The sequence below is a fragment of the Eptatretus burgeri genome, chromosome 2, assembly GCF_056783735.1.
Source record: "Eptatretus burgeri isolate ZD-2024b chromosome 2, Ebu_testis_v1, whole genome shotgun sequence".
Classification (NCBI taxonomy): Eukaryota; Metazoa; Chordata; class Myxini; order Myxiniformes; family Myxinidae; genus Eptatretus; species Eptatretus burgeri.
In genome coordinates this window covers 100,347,923-100,365,131 of record NC_140962.1, presented here as the reverse complement: position 1 = coordinate 100,365,131, position 17,209 = coordinate 100,347,923, and the positions used below count along the sequence as shown (strand labels likewise).

The 17,209-nt window shown below is 40.7% G+C and overlaps 1 protein-coding gene across 4 annotated transcripts in view; it reads left to right on the top strand.

Moving 5' to 3' along the window:
* The first annotated feature begins 550 nt into the window (after positions 1 to 550).
* LOC147032671 (uncharacterized) overlaps positions 551 to 17,209 on the top strand; it is an 83,350-nt gene continuing 66,691 nt past the window's right edge. Inside the window, exons 1-5 of one of the 4 annotated variants that reach the window (XM_085870462.1) lie at positions 551 to 737; positions 5,766 to 5,793; positions 5,909 to 5,945; positions 6,069 to 6,144; positions 14,230 to 14,341. In XM_085870462.1, the coding sequence (XP_085726588.1) occupies positions 5,771 to 5,793; positions 5,909 to 5,945; positions 6,069 to 6,144; positions 14,230 to 14,341 (248 nt within the window). In that variant the 5' untranslated portion in view covers positions 551 to 737; positions 5,766 to 5,770. Of the gene's footprint in view, positions 738 to 5,765; positions 5,794 to 5,908; positions 5,946 to 6,068; positions 6,208 to 14,229; positions 14,342 to 17,209 lie in introns of all 4 variants that reach the window. The other 3 variants (XM_085870460.1, XM_085870458.1, XM_085870459.1) reach the window with 3 other exon arrangements.

Below are 17,209 nucleotides of genomic sequence, written 5' to 3'. Positions count from 1 at the left end.
GTGGGACGCAAGAAGCACGCGGGCCACCATCTACTGCGCTTTATTGCACAACCAGAAGCACACTCTTCCCACCCCTAGCGGGCGAGGCATGATATGCGGAAACCCAATCACGTGATACAGCACATCTGCAACCTCCAATTGGAGAGCTGAACACTGAACAGGCTCCTCCCACCTAGACCATTGGGAGGTGACGATGACGCACCAGTCGAGAACGTCCAATCAGAATTGACTTTGTTGATAATCAAAATACTTAACATTTTTCACAAGAAATTGAGGGTTTTAAACATTTATACGTAAAAACAGCAAATAAGAATGTAAAACCCACATATATTACAACGACGACGTTGTACTACTGCAGCTGGATGTACATAAATATTATTTTTTTTACTTTTACTGAGAATGAGGAAGCGTTTCCTGCATTAATAAAATAATTTTTGTCCAAGAAGAAAAAGGCACACCCTCGACTTTGCAACGCGGTTCTCCATTTTTAAAAAGCGAGTAGGAGTCAGGGAGACCATCATTTTTTTTTTTGATTTCCCAAAGCCTCTTTCTTTCACCCATGTCTGCGCGCGTGGCGTATATAGAGCCTCGCAGCTCTGAAAACGCCAAAAAACGAAGAAGAAGAAGAATGAGAAGCCTCTGAAGGCGGGAAACGTCAGAGTTGATTGCCTGTGCCCTCTGGTGGATCTCTTCAGCGGTAAAGCGTTGTGTGATCGTCTTCTGAGAAATTTTCTCTGGTGATTTTTTTTTTTTCTTTTCCAGTTCTTTTTTTTTCAAGTTTTAAAGCAAATTTTTTGATAACCAGTTGTGGTAACTTTTGTGAAATTCCTATTTTCTGAGGAAAAAAAGTGACGGTCTCTCACTTAATTAGCCGAGGTAAAGTTCCATTGAGTATTTAGGATCAGAAAAGAGCACCAGTTAATATGCACCTGATAATTGTCTTGTCGGGTGTTCGAATTAACCGAGCGGATATTTACAATGCGATTTCCAGCAATTACTACACCAGGACTGTACAGGCTGAACAATCCTGGTCGGGTCGTCACTTCCACTCGGGCAGTTAGGGCAGGAATTTGGAATTTGTTCAGGGTGTCGGAGATAGCTCGCCGACTCTTCGTCAAGGACATCGTCGGATCTTTAACGTCCGTAAACTTAAATGTCGGCAGAAGGGAGACGAGTTTAACGTGTGTCTGAGGGACGCTACACAATGATGATTCACCCTGCCTGTGAAACACTGGCATGAGGGTTTATATCTCAGTGAGGATTCGTCACTCAGGCGAGCGAGCTGAGAGGAGGTGTGCCGCGTGCGTGCCTCGAGGAGGTGTTCCGCGAGCGAGCTGAGAGGAGGTGTTCCGCGTGCGTGCCTCGAGTAGGTGTTCCGCGAGCGAGCTGAGAGGAGGTGTTCCGCGTGCGTGCCTCGAGGAGGTGTTCCGCGTGCGTGCCTCGAGGAGGTGTTCCGCGTGCGTTCCTCGAGGAGGTGTTCCGCGTGCGTTCCTCGAGGAGGTGTTCCACGAGCGAGCTGAGAGGAGGTGTGCCGCGTGCGTTCCTCGAGGAGGTGTTCTGCGTGCGTTCCTCGAGGAGGTGTTCCGCGTGCGTGCCTCGAGGAGGTGTTCCGCGTGCGTGCCTCGAGGAGGTGTTCCGCGAGCGAGCTGAGAGGAGGTGTGCCGCGTGCGTTCCTCGAGGAGGTGTTCCGCGTGCGTGCCTCGAGGAGGTGTTCCGCGTGCGTGCCTCGAGGAGGTGTTCCGCGTGCGTCCCTCGAGGAGGTGTTCCGCGTGCATGCCTCGAGGAGGTGTTCCGCGTGCGTGCCTAGGTTATCCTGTCAGGACTTGAGGTGCATTAACAGAAAGTTAATCATTGATTTGTACCAACTTAGCAACATATTAAAATTCGGAGTTTGTGAAGGTTTGCACAGTTATTTTGTACACACACACACACACACACACACACACACACACACACACACACACACACACACACACACACACACACACACACACACACACACACACACACACACACACCAGCCCCTGGTCCAATAATGATTCCAAATCAACCTTCAAACACCCTCAAAATGAACAGTGCAACATAGTTTGAGATCTCATTTAGGTATTTGCTTCTTCTGCTCACCAAAGATGGAAGGGGGTTATGTTTTCACCCCTGTCTGTCTGTGTGCAGGATATCTCAAAAAGTTGTGGATGGATTTGGACGAAACTTGGTGGATGAGTTGGTGAGGTGACAAGAACGAGGCGATTAAATTTTAGTTCAGGTCCAAATCCAGATCCGGCCGATCGTTGGAATACAAAATGTAAACTAATCAGCCTGGCGGAGGTATGCACTCCACCGAATGCCCTAAGCCTGGTGTTGACTTAGTGGTTAGGATGGCGGCTTGGGATCCTAGAGTCCTGAGTTCAAGCCCCGTTGGTCGCTGAATTTAAATACACTAGGAGGTTGACTCAGCCTGTCATCCTTCCGAGGTCGGCAAAATGAGCACCACTGTACTGGTAAGTGGGACACTGCATCAGTGGCATAGCTGTGTCCAAACCAATGATGCAACCAGCAGCCACAGGCTGCACTCGATAGAGAGACAGACAGAGACAGAGACAGAGACAGAGACAGAGACAGAGACAGAGACAGAGACAGAGACAGAGACAGAGACAGAGACAGAGACAGAGACAGAGACAGAGACAGAGAGAGACAGAGAGACACAGAGACCGAATGCCCTTCTCGTTGTGAATGTGTAGCTTTGTATGCACTTTCAGTTGACTGATCCTCGTAACCTTTAACGGTGAAGGTGAAGATTCAGTGGGATGGTAGATCAAAGGTCACATTATATCCAACAACATAAAGAAAATCAAGATGTAACAGTATAAAATGGGGGGGGGGGGTGGACACACAAACAGCACCATTGAGGGACAAAATAGAGGGCAACTTAGACAAGTAATGGATGTGGGAAAGAAAGGAGAATTGGGAAAGACACACAGCATGGACAAGATGGATACAGAAGCAAACTCTCAGAAAGGAAAGTGTAAATTTGGAAAGAGGTGGGCTGGGGCTGGGTTGGGGGTGGGGGAAAGAGGTTTAACTGGAGTAGAAAATATCATGGTTTAGGATTGGGGACAATCTGAGATGGTGTTGAGCAGCTGTTTTGAAGACCTGAAGGGAAGAATGAGATTGAAGAGAATGGGGAAGTTGATTCCACATTTGGGAAAAAATAGAATGAATGAGTGGAAGTAGAAAGGAAGCGGTAGAAGACAGAGAGACCACCAACCTCTCTGCGATGCCATCGTGATAGACACAGCCTCAGCGTGGGAGATTCCAATAATCTTGAAGGCCTTTGTTTCGACGGCATCAACCTGAGCAAGGTATGAAGTGGGGGTCCAGCCCTAAGGGGATAACAGTACTCCATCAAGCAGCAGATGAAAGCCTTGTATGTGGATAAGAGTTCAGGTGTGCCAAGGAAGGACTATGTATGACGGAGGCAGTTGCCTCTGGAGGCCAACTTTGAGATGTGGTTTTCCCAAGACAGTTCATAGCTGATAGTGAGACAAAAGTTTGAGTGACATTTACTTTTGAATTTAGATGATTTAATCTTTTTTCAGAATAAAAAATGTTCATCTTTGAGAAAAAGTACTTTGATTTGATGCAAAAACCATCATCGAAGCAGTGATACGACCTCCCGAAGATCACAAGTCACACAAACGGTGAAAACATTGATGACCTATTTTTTCAAAAAAATAGGAAGGTAAAATTTGAACTTCATGATGATATACATATCTCCCAATGATCAACAGCTGTGCCAGACAAGGGAATCGGAGCCATTGATGTCAGTGTGTTGATTTGACCAGGAATTGTGGATGATCCAATCCTTGTATTATATATGCAAAAAGGGGGTGAGGGGGTTGTGGTCGATGGGAATAAATACATTAATATGAGAAAATAATGGTACTGATGGTGCCACCAACTTATTACAGCTGTTTAGCACGTGAAGGCTCGATGGCAATTGGTCCATGAGTCTTGCCTGCATAGCAGCAGGCTATACTGATTGAAGCTGATGCCTTTATCTCTGAATTAAAGATCTGAGTTTGAGGGAAAATAATGGGAGGGTAAACATTGTGCCATTTTTTTTTTGGGGGGGGGGGTGGTTGGGGTTGATGTATGCACCATACTCCTAACAGAGCATTCGTGCTACCAAAGCAGTTTATTGTCAAGGGTTATATTAGGTGATTTGCCATTGCCTTCTCAGCGTTGTTTGTCTGTATTCTTGCACCACGGACCTCCTAGACTCAGAGCGGACACTCCAACCATTGCACCACCAAGTCGTGTGTGTGTGTGTGTGTGTGTGTGTGTGTGTGTGTGTGTGTGTGTGTGTGTGTGTGTGTGTGTGTGTGTGTGTGTGTGTGTGTGTGTGTGTGTGTTTTTTGAAGCACAAGTTTGATATTGTCATTCAGGGAATATGCGCTGAATGCATGCTTTGGTAAAGGGGTCCAGGGACATGTCCCCCCCCCCAACCTCACAACATTTTGAAATACTAGTGGGCTCGTTGATCCATTGGACCAAATTGTAATTGCTCTTCACGGTCTTGTAGCATACCTGCCTGCTGTACTGCTTGAACATTAGTTGGCCTTTTTCACCAAGCCCAGATGTGCTTGGGCCATGGTGGGGATTATACATTTGTTGTTGTTATTGCCAAATGATAGTACTATTATTGTTATTAATTAATATATGCTTTGTTACAATGTTGTTATCATTCCTTTTGCTATTTGTTTTGTAATTAGAAAGCCATGTTGTGGAAGGACCCATGAAGTTGCTCTATATACCTTAACATGGCATGCATTTAAAACATGGGAATTATTCCGAGTTATTTGTCGTTAATTAGCCTAATCAACTTAGGAGATCATGAATATCATTTCGGTGTATCACACTCTGCATCAGAAAGGTCCAGTAGAACTCCACAATAAACATCACACACACACACACACACACACACACACACACACACACACACACACACACACACACACACACACACACACACACACACACACACACACACACACACACACACACACACACACACACACACACACACACACACACTCATCTATATTATTATATTACTAAAACTCTCATCTTGTATGTATGTATGTTCCCGAAATACAGCCAAAACGGTACATAATAGCGCAAACATTTTAGGGCCACCTTACTCACCAATCACCTGCGGTGTGCAGTATCAAGTTTCGTTCAAATCGGGCAATGAAAAATTATTAAAGAATCAATTTTCGATTCAGTCAAGTATTGGTAAGACGATCCATAAAGCGCAAGGACAAACCATGGAGAGTGTGTTGATATACCTCGAGAAACCGGTTGGCTGAACGATGACTCCTGAGGTAAATGCTCAAATTTTCTTCAAGTTAAAGTTTGACCAGTAAATAATAAAAAAAAATTTTTTTTTTCATCAACCGCTGTTACAACGGGAACCCAACGGGTTCACGGGTTGTCTAACTTATTAAAACTCGTGGATGGGATAGTGCAATTTAACAGTCTCAGGAAGGTGGTTCCACATGCTAGAAAAGTGGAACAAAGGAGTGGAAGGGTGCAGTAAGCCTGAATTTGGCGAGTTCAATCAGGAGCATGTTGCTGGAGGAACTTGTGCATCCTTGAGCCTCAATTTCACAGTTTCAATGTGATTGTCATGTGATATATAAACTTATATCATCAAATGTGCTTATATTTATGTGATTGTTCCCTGCTTTATTTCCTTATTTTAGACAAAATGAACTGGGTTGGAGGAGCCAGGTACGTCCTTTTATGTTTTACTTGTATGAATTATTCTGTTTTTGTTTTTAGCATTTTAATTACAATGAAAAACAGTGTTATCCTTTAAAATACTTGTTTTTCCTCAATTTAACAGGAAGAGAATTCTAGAAAAAGCAAAAAGAAAACAAAAGGTATTTGATTGCTACAATGCTTTGTGATGCACCCACAATGGCACGTTTTAAAATTCCATCAATTTCACAATTTGTCCGGCATTGAGGACAGAACTTTGCTTTGTTTGTCCACATGTCTCCCAGGGATTCTGTGAAATGAGAAGGGATGATGACAAGTTGAAAAAACACAAGACGTCCTCATTACTGCAGCAGCAAAATGGTTATGACTGGGAATTTCTCTCCTTGTAAATGACTAATACCTTTGATGATATAAATGATAATGGTCAGTTTCAACATCCATGGCAATGGAATTGTGACATTAATTTCACATTTTATTGCTGAACAATGATTATCGCTAGAATTGTAGTTAAATAAATGGTTTTGTTCCTCAAGTGCTGAACTATCCTCATGGAAATTTACGATTAGAATTTTGTTATTGATCACCGGTGACATTTTAACCTGTTTGCAGTTGTTTTCCCCTTGGGGAACTAATCACATTACTTCAGCTGTGGTTAAGAAATGTAGGGGGATAGAGGGATAATCAAATACTTTGCAGCTATAATGGATAAGAGAGGCTCAGAAGGAACTTTATACAGATGGACCAAGTCTGGTGGTTGTCTCACATGCATATATTTATTTATATATATATATATATATATATATATATATATATATATATATATATATATATATATATATATATATATAAATATATGGTTGAAAGGGCAAGTATCCTTGCTTGTGTTGTCAATCAACCTTACACAATGAGTGAAAAATGTCAGCATAGTGTTTCCTCTCTTAATCTGAGGCTTGATTAAATGAAGAACAGCTACTTCTCATGAAAATATCTCCAGGTTTGTCATGTATGTGTTGTAGTGTGGGAAGTAGAAGGCTCATTGCGTGGTAAGTTCTATCGTGAAGAAATTCAAGTCGCACAAAATACTATAAATTTTTAGGTCTCTGCTGACGAAGTCGCCGGAGGCATTGTGTTTTCGGGTTGTCCGTCCGTCCATGATAGGTTTTCGTTATCGTGATAACTGAAGAACAGCTGAACGAATTTTAGTCAAACTTGGTTCAAGTATTTATAATGATGCAAATAATTGATTCGATTATGGAGTCAAGAGGTCCTGTTTGGTAAAAATTCTGTTACTGCGCTAATTAGGTTATTTCTCCGAAATATGCTCAGAGTGGGTTTCAGTGTCTGGCCATCCATCCTTAAGTACGTAGAAATTTGTACGTCTGTTAACATTTGACAAAACCATCTTCTCAGAAAGTACCTGACCGATGAGGTCCAAATTTGGTACGATGCATCAGGACAGGAAGGTCTCATGGGGTTGTGCTCTCCATCTGGATCCACCCATTTAAAGGGTGTGAAAGGGGGGGGGGGTTGATTTTTTTTCCCCCTCGTACAATGTAGCCCGGGACCCTCAAAAAATGTTCTTACTGATCGGATAAAGCGTTTGACGTATGCATTTATGATGTCATAATGAAGCCACCAATGACATCATCAAAAAACGAAGCCACCTATGACATCAGAAAAAATCACACTTGTTTCCCTTGGGAAGTATTTCACACGTGCTAAGTTTCAATTTGTTCCATGTAGTGGTTTCAGAGATAGAGGTCCAAAGTTTTTCCTTTTTTCCAACATGGCTGTCACACCACATAACCTATGACATCACAGTTATCATTAAAGCATTCCACACGAGTAGTTGCACCTATGGTGAAAATTTGATTTCAATCGGATAAGCGGTTGCAGAGAAGAGATAGAAAATTAGCATGAACCGATGTACGCATGGACAGACAGACAACCCAAAAGCATAATTCCTCTGGTGATGACAAAAAGTAACTAAATCTACTCAGCTAATTTTAAGTAATAAAAAAACAAGAGCAGACCTGTCTCAAGCGACATTTTTTTTTATGCTTCCTCTGACGAAGTTGCTGGAGGCATTATGTTTTCGGGTTGTACGTCCATGCGTCCATCCATGCTAATTAACTCTGCCACCAAAGGTGGAAGGAGGTTGTTTTCACCCCTGTCTGTCTGTTTGTTACTCGGCGAAAATTTCTTTTTTTTTGCCAAGTTGGTTGGTCTGTAGCGTTTGTTGGATTCGCTAGATATCCCTTATTGTCGGGTTTTCCGTGTGTGTGTGTGTGTGTGTGTGTGTGTGTGTGTGTGTGTGTGTGTGTGTGTGTGTGTGTGTGTGTGTGTGTGTGTGTGTGTCTGCAACGTGAGGCTCCACAGCACAAACCAGCAAACCGATTTCGATGAAACTTGGCGAACAGGTGCCATATGAGCTGGGAATGTGCGCATTTGAGTTTCGTTGCTAAGCAACCACCCGTTGCTATGCAGCGGCCAAAAACAGCACGTTCACTATTTTCAATACTTGTCCTACAGTTTTGAATGTGGAGAAACGAGACTTCAGAATTAAACACTTCGAGATATTTAGAAAATTTTACTCGAGCCGATTTTTGATTTAGGTTTTATTTTTCAAATGGTAGTCCTTCAAAAATAGGGTGTCTATTTAACGTCATTTAATGTGTTTATACAGTGTTTGTAAGGAACTACACCGTCGTTCCACCTTCGATCTCTCCTCGATCCAAACGTTATTGACCAAAGTGAAAAGGATCCAAAATAAATGGAGTCACCGGCATTTCTGTCTTTGTGGATTTCTAATAATATGGATAATGGTATAAATCAAGTTATGTGGAATTTGAAAAACTTCTTTTAAAAAAAAAATTCTACACCCCCCAATTATGTTATTGTCCGCTACACCGCCAGGTTCATCAAAAACAACCGACCATGAAGTATTCTCGCGCTACACACGGTCGGGTTCGTATTTCCCTGAACATCTGTTGTTCTGTTTATGGTTATATATATATATATATATATATATATATATATATATATATATATATATATATATATATATATATATATATATATATATATATATATATATATATATCTCTCTCTCTCTCTCTCTCTCTCTCTCTCTCTCTCTCTCTCTCTCTCTCTCTCTCTCTCTCTCTCTCTCTCTCTCTCTCTCTCTCTCTCTCTCTCTCTCTCTCTCTCTCTCTCTCTCTCTCTCTCTCTCTCTCTCTCTCTCTCTCTATCACGTTTTGTTTCGTGTTGTTTTGCCGTCATCTGAGGTAATGTGAACAAAAATAATGACATTTTATTTTTTACTTAATTCGTCCCTAATTTACTCGAGCAGATTTTTGATTTAGGTTTTATTTTTCAAATGGTAGTCCTTCAAAAATAGGGCGTCTATTTACCGTCATATTTTATGAGGAGTGCCAGTTGGCAAAATACGAAATAGGAAAAATCTTGCCAGGCAGAGGAACAATTGTATGTGAACCAATACGTCTTGGCAATGAATCTTCGTCGGTGGATCTGTCAGAATGAAAAGCATCGTATCCAGCGCTTCCATCCTTGCGGATCCCTCGTCGCCTACCGGCTTGTCTGTCTGTTTGTCACATGATTTATGGCCATGGTTTTCAAGCAATCATTCTGAATTTTTTTTGTGTATGTAGTTGAGTGGCCAAGGACAGCAATGCTTAATTTTGGTGAAGATCTGAATCTGGATCTGGATCTGAGAATTTTTTAAGTGAACTCTTCATCATTGATAGTGCCAAAAACGATATATAGCACATTATCTCAAAAGGTTATGGATGGATTCGGATGAAACTTGGTGGACAGGTTGGGTGTGTGACAAGGACGAACGGATTAAATTTTGGTGAAGATCTGAATCCGGATACAGATACAAGAATTATTTAATTTTTTGAGTGATTCTTCATTGAGAGATGGGGCTAAAAACGATATTGCATAATATCTCAAAAAGTTGTGGACAGATTCGGATTAAACTTGCTGGACATGTTGGGTGTGTGACAAGGAGTAATTGATTCGATTTTTGTGAAGATCCGAATCCTGATCCAAGGATTTTTCAAGTGATTCTTCACCATTGAGAGATTGGGCCAAAAACTATATTTAGCACAATATCTCAAAAGGTTATGGACAGATTCACGAGAAACTTGGTGGACAGATTGGGAGTGCTACGAGGAAGAATTGATTCAATTTCTGTGTCGATCCAAATCCAGATCTGGATCCGAGAATTATTTAATTTTTAACTGATTCTTCATCATTGAGAGATGGGGCTAAAAAAGATGTTGCATGAAATCTCAAAAAGTTGTGGACAGATTTGCATGAAACTTGGTGGACATGTTGGGTGTGTGACAAGGACTAATTAGTTTGATTTTGGTGAATATCTACTTTCGGATCCGGATTTGAGAATTTTTCAAGTGATTCTTCACCTTTGAGAAATAGGGCCAAAAACGATATAATGTGTACTATCTCAAAAGATTATGTATGGATTCCGCAGAAACTTTGTGGACCGGTTGGGTGTGTGAAACGGACCTATTGATTCATTTCTGGTGAAGATTCGATTCGGGATCTGGATATGAGAATTTTTTAAGTGATTCTTCACCAGTAGGAGATGGGGGCCAAAAACTATGTAAAGCATGATATCTCTAAAAGTTGTGGATGACTTGTGACAAAACGAGGTGGAAGAGTTGGTTAGGCGACAAGAAGAAGCATTTAACAGCAGCAAGCTGTTATCTGCCATTAGGGGTTTTGTAATCGTAGTATCGCAGGTTTGTTTATCGTACGCACATATAGACTCAAGGAGTAATGTTTATACGGACGCCTTCGGCCGTTTATTCATTCCCAAAGAAGCTCCGTGAAAGCTTTGAAAGCTCCGAAAAGCTTTGTGAAATTGCAAAGGAATGATGTTTTGTGACAATACTTCAGAAATGCATTGCAGTTCCACTATAAATCAAATACAATAAATCAAACGAACAGAAAACAGATGTTAAATGGCGTCAAAATACGTTATGCAAAAGGTACAAATGTACGTGACGTGCAATGCGTTGCATGAAAACGCATACAAAATACATTCCAATCTTTCTTACTACATGAAGTCTTACAATTAGCTACATAAAGACATATACTGACCACTTTAATCCTCCTTAACCTGTTGCACTTGTATGTAGATAAAACGTAGAATGGGCTGGTCACACCGATGGCCTCACGGCTTGATACGAACCTCGCAATGCAGTATGAGTTTTACGACATGATGTAAGTTTTGCAGAGAGTCTAAGCTTCGCAGAGAGCCTAAGCTCTTGGCTTCCCAGAATGCATCTGCATCCGTTCTGAGCTGCGCCCAGAACTTTTGCTCCGAGCTCCACCCAGCACATTAATAGCATTGTAAATCTTTACTAACTGACAAATGTCGTAACTAATATCACAAAGCTGATTAGATTTTTGTTAGGTCTGATCTGAATGCAGACCTTATCAGTGGGATACAAAATTTAAACTGTTCATCCTGGCAGAGGTATGCGCTCTACCGAGTGCCGGCCCATTTCGCCAAGTGTCACTCTGAGTGATTTTTCATTTGTTTGTCTGTTCGTTTGTGTGCAGGATATCTCAAAAAGTTGTGGACAGATTCAGGCGAAACATGGTGGAAAATGTTGGGTGTGTGACAAAGAAAAATTGATTCAATTTTGGTGGAGATCCCAATCGGGATCTGATCATTTTTTTAAGTGATTCTTCAGCATTGAGAGAAAGGGCTAAATTGATATATAGCACGGTATCTCAAAAAGCTATCGACGGATTTGTATGAAACTTGGCAGACAGGTTGGGTGTGTGACAAGGACAAGCATAATCGATTTTAGTGAAGATCAGAATCCAGATCCAGATCTGATAATTGTATTTGGCAATTCCATGCCAAATACACTATTATTACTGGAATTCTTTATTATTCTTTATTTTCGTCACACATCCATTGCCCTAAATCTCCTCCGAGGGCTTTTGTCTAGGAGCACTAACAATTATGTCTTTGAAATGGGCTGCTTTCAAGGAAGTGCAGTGTCAACTTTTGACCTTGAAATTCTCAAGGTTAAGGTCAAGGTCACACAAAACGTCAAAAACACATTTTGCCCCATATCTTCACCCCACGGAAAGATACAGGTTAGCCGCTGACATTTTCTGATAGGTCACAACAGGCCTACAAAAAATCTTATTTGACCAAAGTTGTTTGACCTATATCTTCTGAGATAGTAGGCGTCAAAGTTCATGACGTTGCCAAATACATATTCGCTGCAAGCGAATGCAGCCCTCTAGTTTTAAAAGTAATTCTTCACCATTGAGTGATAGGTCTAAACCGATACATAGCACAATATCTCAAAAATTTGTGGACAGATTTATACGAAACTTGGTGGACAGGTTGGGTGTCTGAAAAGGACGAATTGGTTTGATTTTAGTGAAGATCCGAATCCGGATGGATGTGAGAATTATTTAATTTTTAAAGTGATTCTTCACCATTGAGAAATAGGGCCAAAAAGGATATGTAACATGATATTTCAATAATTTATTGGGCCTGATATGTTCTGTTGGATAAGGCATTGCATGGCGTAGGTATGCCCTCCACTGAGTGTCCTAGTTTTCTCTGTTTTCTCTGCAACTGCTTATCCGATTGGTATAAAATTTTCTCCATTGGTGTGTCTACTCATGTAGAATATTTTAATGATACTTACGATGTCATAGGTCATGTGGTGTGGCAGCCATGTTAGAAAAATGGAAAAACTTTGGACCTCTGTATCTCCGAAACCGCTACATGGAAAAAATATTGAAACTTGGCACACGTCAAGTACTGCCCATGGGAAATAAATGATTTTTTGACGATGTCATCCGTGGCTTCGTTCTGATATTATAATTACACATACGTCAAACGCTTTATCCGATCAGGATGAAAATATTTGTGGGTCATCTCGGGCTAAATTGTATAGGGGAAAAAATTGATGACATCATCGGTTACTTGGTTCGGTAGTCATATGTATAGTTTTTTTTTTTCTTTGAATCTATACATGCCTTCAAAAATCTTCTTCTCTGAAATGGCTGAACAGTTTGAGGTGAAACTTTACAGATATGAGTGCCTATCCATGAGGAACAAAATGTTCTCCACCTATGACATCATAGGTCACATGGTTTGGCAGCTATGATTTTTTTGAAGTATAAACCTTTAAAAAGCTTCTCCAGAACAGCTTCACAGATCGAGGGGAAACTTCACCCACATGTTCCCCAAGCCTTGGGGATACCAGGGTGTTCACAAATAATGATGTCACATGGTGTGGCTGCCATATTGGATTCAATGAAAATCTTTAAAAAAATTCTTTCTCTTGAACTGCTTCATCATTTGACATTCAACTTTACAATTGTGATCCAGTTGTCATGGCCATGGGGAATACATGTTTTAAATTTCAACCTGATCGGATGCATAGTTTGGCAGGTAGAATTATTTAATGTTTTGAATATGGGTTCAGGGATTTAAATCAAACCTGGTACAAGTATGTATAATCTTATAATATGGGCGGAGGCATATCTAGCGATGCCAAAGAGTGCCCTTCTGGGGTTTTGTTTGTTCAAGCTTAGGGAAGGTGTGAGGCAGGGGAGACAGCCCAGAGGGGAGAGCAGTACTCCATAAAGCTGTGGATGAAGGCCTTGTCAGTGGATAGGAGTTCAGATGTGCCAAGGAAGGGCTTTGTACGACTGAGGATGCCCATTCGGTGGCTGGCTTTGGAGGCCAACTTTGAAATGTGGTTTGCCTGAGAAAGATCATGGATGATGGTGAGACCCAGGAGTTTGAATAACAACTTCCTCAAGAGGATTGTTTAGAAATTAGATGGTGTGGGTGAGGGGGAGGGTGGGTGTTGCCTGATGGTCCTTTCGGACAGAGATACTAAGAGTGTGAGATTTGTCAGTATTGGACAACATATTCCAAGTGTTTGACCAGCTTGTGATTTTTGTCAAGGTCTGAAGAGAGGGAAGAGGCTGCTGCCTACTTATCTGAAGGATGAGGGATGTCACGGCAAAGGGTGAAGTCGTCGGCAAACAGCTGATTTAATATATTATCAACTACAGTATAGGCTTTGATGTGATGCGCTTCCCGGCTTCCTCCTGTGTTGAAGTTCCTTGTGAGGGAACTCATATTATGATTATTTTTATTGGGATTATTATTATTGTCATTTTGTGTGGAGGATGTCTGCACAGCTAATGTAATGGTGCTTGCCACCATTGAGGAGAGAAGAAGTTTCAACCAATAGTCCACTACTGTCCCATTATGTTTTAGTGCATTTATATAGCATATGTAATTGATTTGTCAAATCTCAAGCTTGTCCCTTTGACCAAAAAATTGACTTATGGGTTGTCGAAGAAGATTATGATATAAAGACTTTTTACAAATTTGTCTTACAGCCTTACCAAGCCGAGTTGTGAAAAATGGCAAGTTTAAAAATCACCAAGTTCCACCAGCATCTCAGTCTAGATCATTCAAGCTGCATCAAGAGAAAGCGATCCCACAAAAAAGGTCTTGTCATCATATTTTGTACTTTTTTCAAATCAATGTAATAGATTTTTACCTCTGCCACCGAAGGTGAATGGAGGTTATGTTTTCACCCCTGTCTGTTTGTTACTTGGCAAAATAATTTTGCCAAGTATGTTGTTCTGTTTGTCTGTCTGTTTGTCATGCTATTTTTGTCCACAATTTTCAAGCAATCGTTCTGAAATTTTTTGTGGATGTAGGTGACTGGCCAACAATAGCAATGCAAATATTTGGTCAGGATCTGGATGTGGATCTGCATCCTGGACTTTATTTTTAATGATCCTTTAACATTAGAAGATAGGGTGAAGTAACATATTAATTTATTTATTTCATAGCTTTGATAGTGGAGGATACGCCGCAAGTGTTTGATTCATTATGTTTCACCAAGTGTTGCTCTATGGGTGATCTCTAGTCTGTTTGTCTGTCTGTGAGCAGGCAATCTCAAAAAGTTGTGGATGGATTCAGACAAAATTTGGTGGACAGGTTGGGTGTGTGACGGATGAATTGATTAGATTTTGGTGAAGATCTGGATACTAGAAATGCTTAAGTGATTCTTCACTATTGAGAGATAGGGCCAAAACCGATTATATAATGCAATATTTCAAAAAGCTATTGACGGATTTGAACAAAACTTGCTGGACCGGTTGAGTGTGTGACGAGGACTAATTGATTCCATTTTGACGAAGATCCAGATCCAAGAGTTTTTTTTTTAATGTTCCAAGTGATTCTTCCCCGTTGAGAGATTTGGCCAAAAATGTTATGCAGCACGAAATCTCAAAACGTTGTGGATGAATTATGATAAACTTGGTGGATGATTTGAGTAGGTGACAAGAACAAGCCGATTAGATTTTGGTTCAGGTCTGGATTCACATCCGGCCTATCAATGGGATGCAAAACGTAAACTGTTCAGCCTGGCTGAGGTATGCGCTCTTCCGAGTGCCGTTATAGTTCCAGATTACTGTTTTTCTTGGAAAGGAATCCTACGGTTAAAAAATAAATAATTGGTTTAAAATTGATGTAGTATTGGGCATACTTTATATTTCAGCTGGTCATGGAATAGTTGTAGTAGTAGTAAGTTAACATATCAGTTAATGGAACAGAGCATACCGACTAGTGTCTTTGCAATTCATGTACAATTGCACTGATGTGTCTTACTTTCTTTTGTCTGCATGTGATACTGTATCTGCACAAGTACATGAACATTAGAAAGAGTTCTCTGCCTTATAAGTAACCACATGAGTGAAAGTTGACAGCATAATTGTAGGTCAATCATAGCTGGTGTATAATCATATTGACTTTTGTTTATGTGGTGTTCATTTCCTTTTCTGATTCCCAACCTACTTTGCTCATTTTTATATACATCCCTACTGAAATCTCATGATTTCTCATAGGATATGAAAGAAATTTGATGAGAATCTCATCAGATCTCACAAAAATCTTTTGTAATGACATTTAATCTCATGATCGATCTCCCAAATTCACATATACTCGTATGCAAGTGATTTCTGGGACAAATGCAATGCTTTCCAGTCAATGAAATTTTTTATTTTGTTTAGTTTTGACAGATCAATTTTACATTACGAGTAATACCTGCTCCTTCTGGGAGCGAAATACGGTGTCAATACCACCTCCCTCAGGTAGGGATCAGTCGATAAACCATTTGACCTTTTCCACATGTACAGGAGAAAATTGCAAGTCGCCTCCCCAGATTTGGCGCAGCCATTTTCGATTCCAAAATTATCAGAATATGTATATACACAGAGAGAATTGCCTTATTTTATCTTGTAGGATGGCATAGTTTCCCTTTCTTGACAAATTCTTGGTTGCTTCTTTCGGAATATTAGGTCATAAGCATATGAATTAAATTCAAAAAGTCAAGCAACACTATGTGACCGAAGGGAATGTTCTTTGCAACTTGCGACTAATTTATTACAAAACGTTACAGACAATTTTTTCAACAATTACATGATCTTTGTAGAAAGTGATACTTCATCTTTATAACGCATGTTAGACAATTTTTTCAATAATTACATTATCTTTGTAGAAAGTGATACTTCATCTTTACAAGGCATGTTTCTCAAACATCCCAGACAAGTTGGTGACCTCTGTGGTGTTACATACCACCCGTGCTTTAGTTTTTCACTCTCTGCTCTCTCAGCTGACCAAACCTCCTCAGCACCTCCAGGATGCACATATTCTCCCAGTAACCTCCTCCTGGTTAAAATTGCAAAATCCAGGCTCACTGCCTACCTCCTCTCCACTCTTTTCTCTCATTTGTGGAATCCTCCTCCTGAGGCTGTTTCATCCCATCCTCCCATCCAGGGCTTCAAGTTGGCAGTACACCACCATCTCATGTAATCCTGCATCCCTACCGATGAAATATTCTACCTCATTAATTCTACCTAATCCAACCATATTTTTGCAGGTTACTGTGTCCTCCCCTCTTCTCTCATTCTATCTGTCCATTTACTTACTTTTTGCATTTGCTTGTTGCCCCACTGCCAGGATGTTGCCTCTTTGCTTTGTGTTACTTCATTCTTCCATGAGTCTAGATAAAAATATTCAAAATTACATCTTCAATTGTGGTGTGTGGCAGCAGGGCCCTGCAAAACTACACATATGACCATTTATTTAATTCCATGTGTTCATTTTGGTGCTATATGGGCTTTGAACTTTGCTTTGGCTTTATATGGGCTTTGGGCTTTGAATTGGTGCTATATGGGCACTCTTAGCTCAGCTGGAACATAGTTCCGGGGAGTTTATGGGATGGCGCATCATCTGTCCATCTGTCCATCCATAAACACTTGCAACTTCTTCTCTTAAACTACACACACAATTTTGATGAAACTTGAC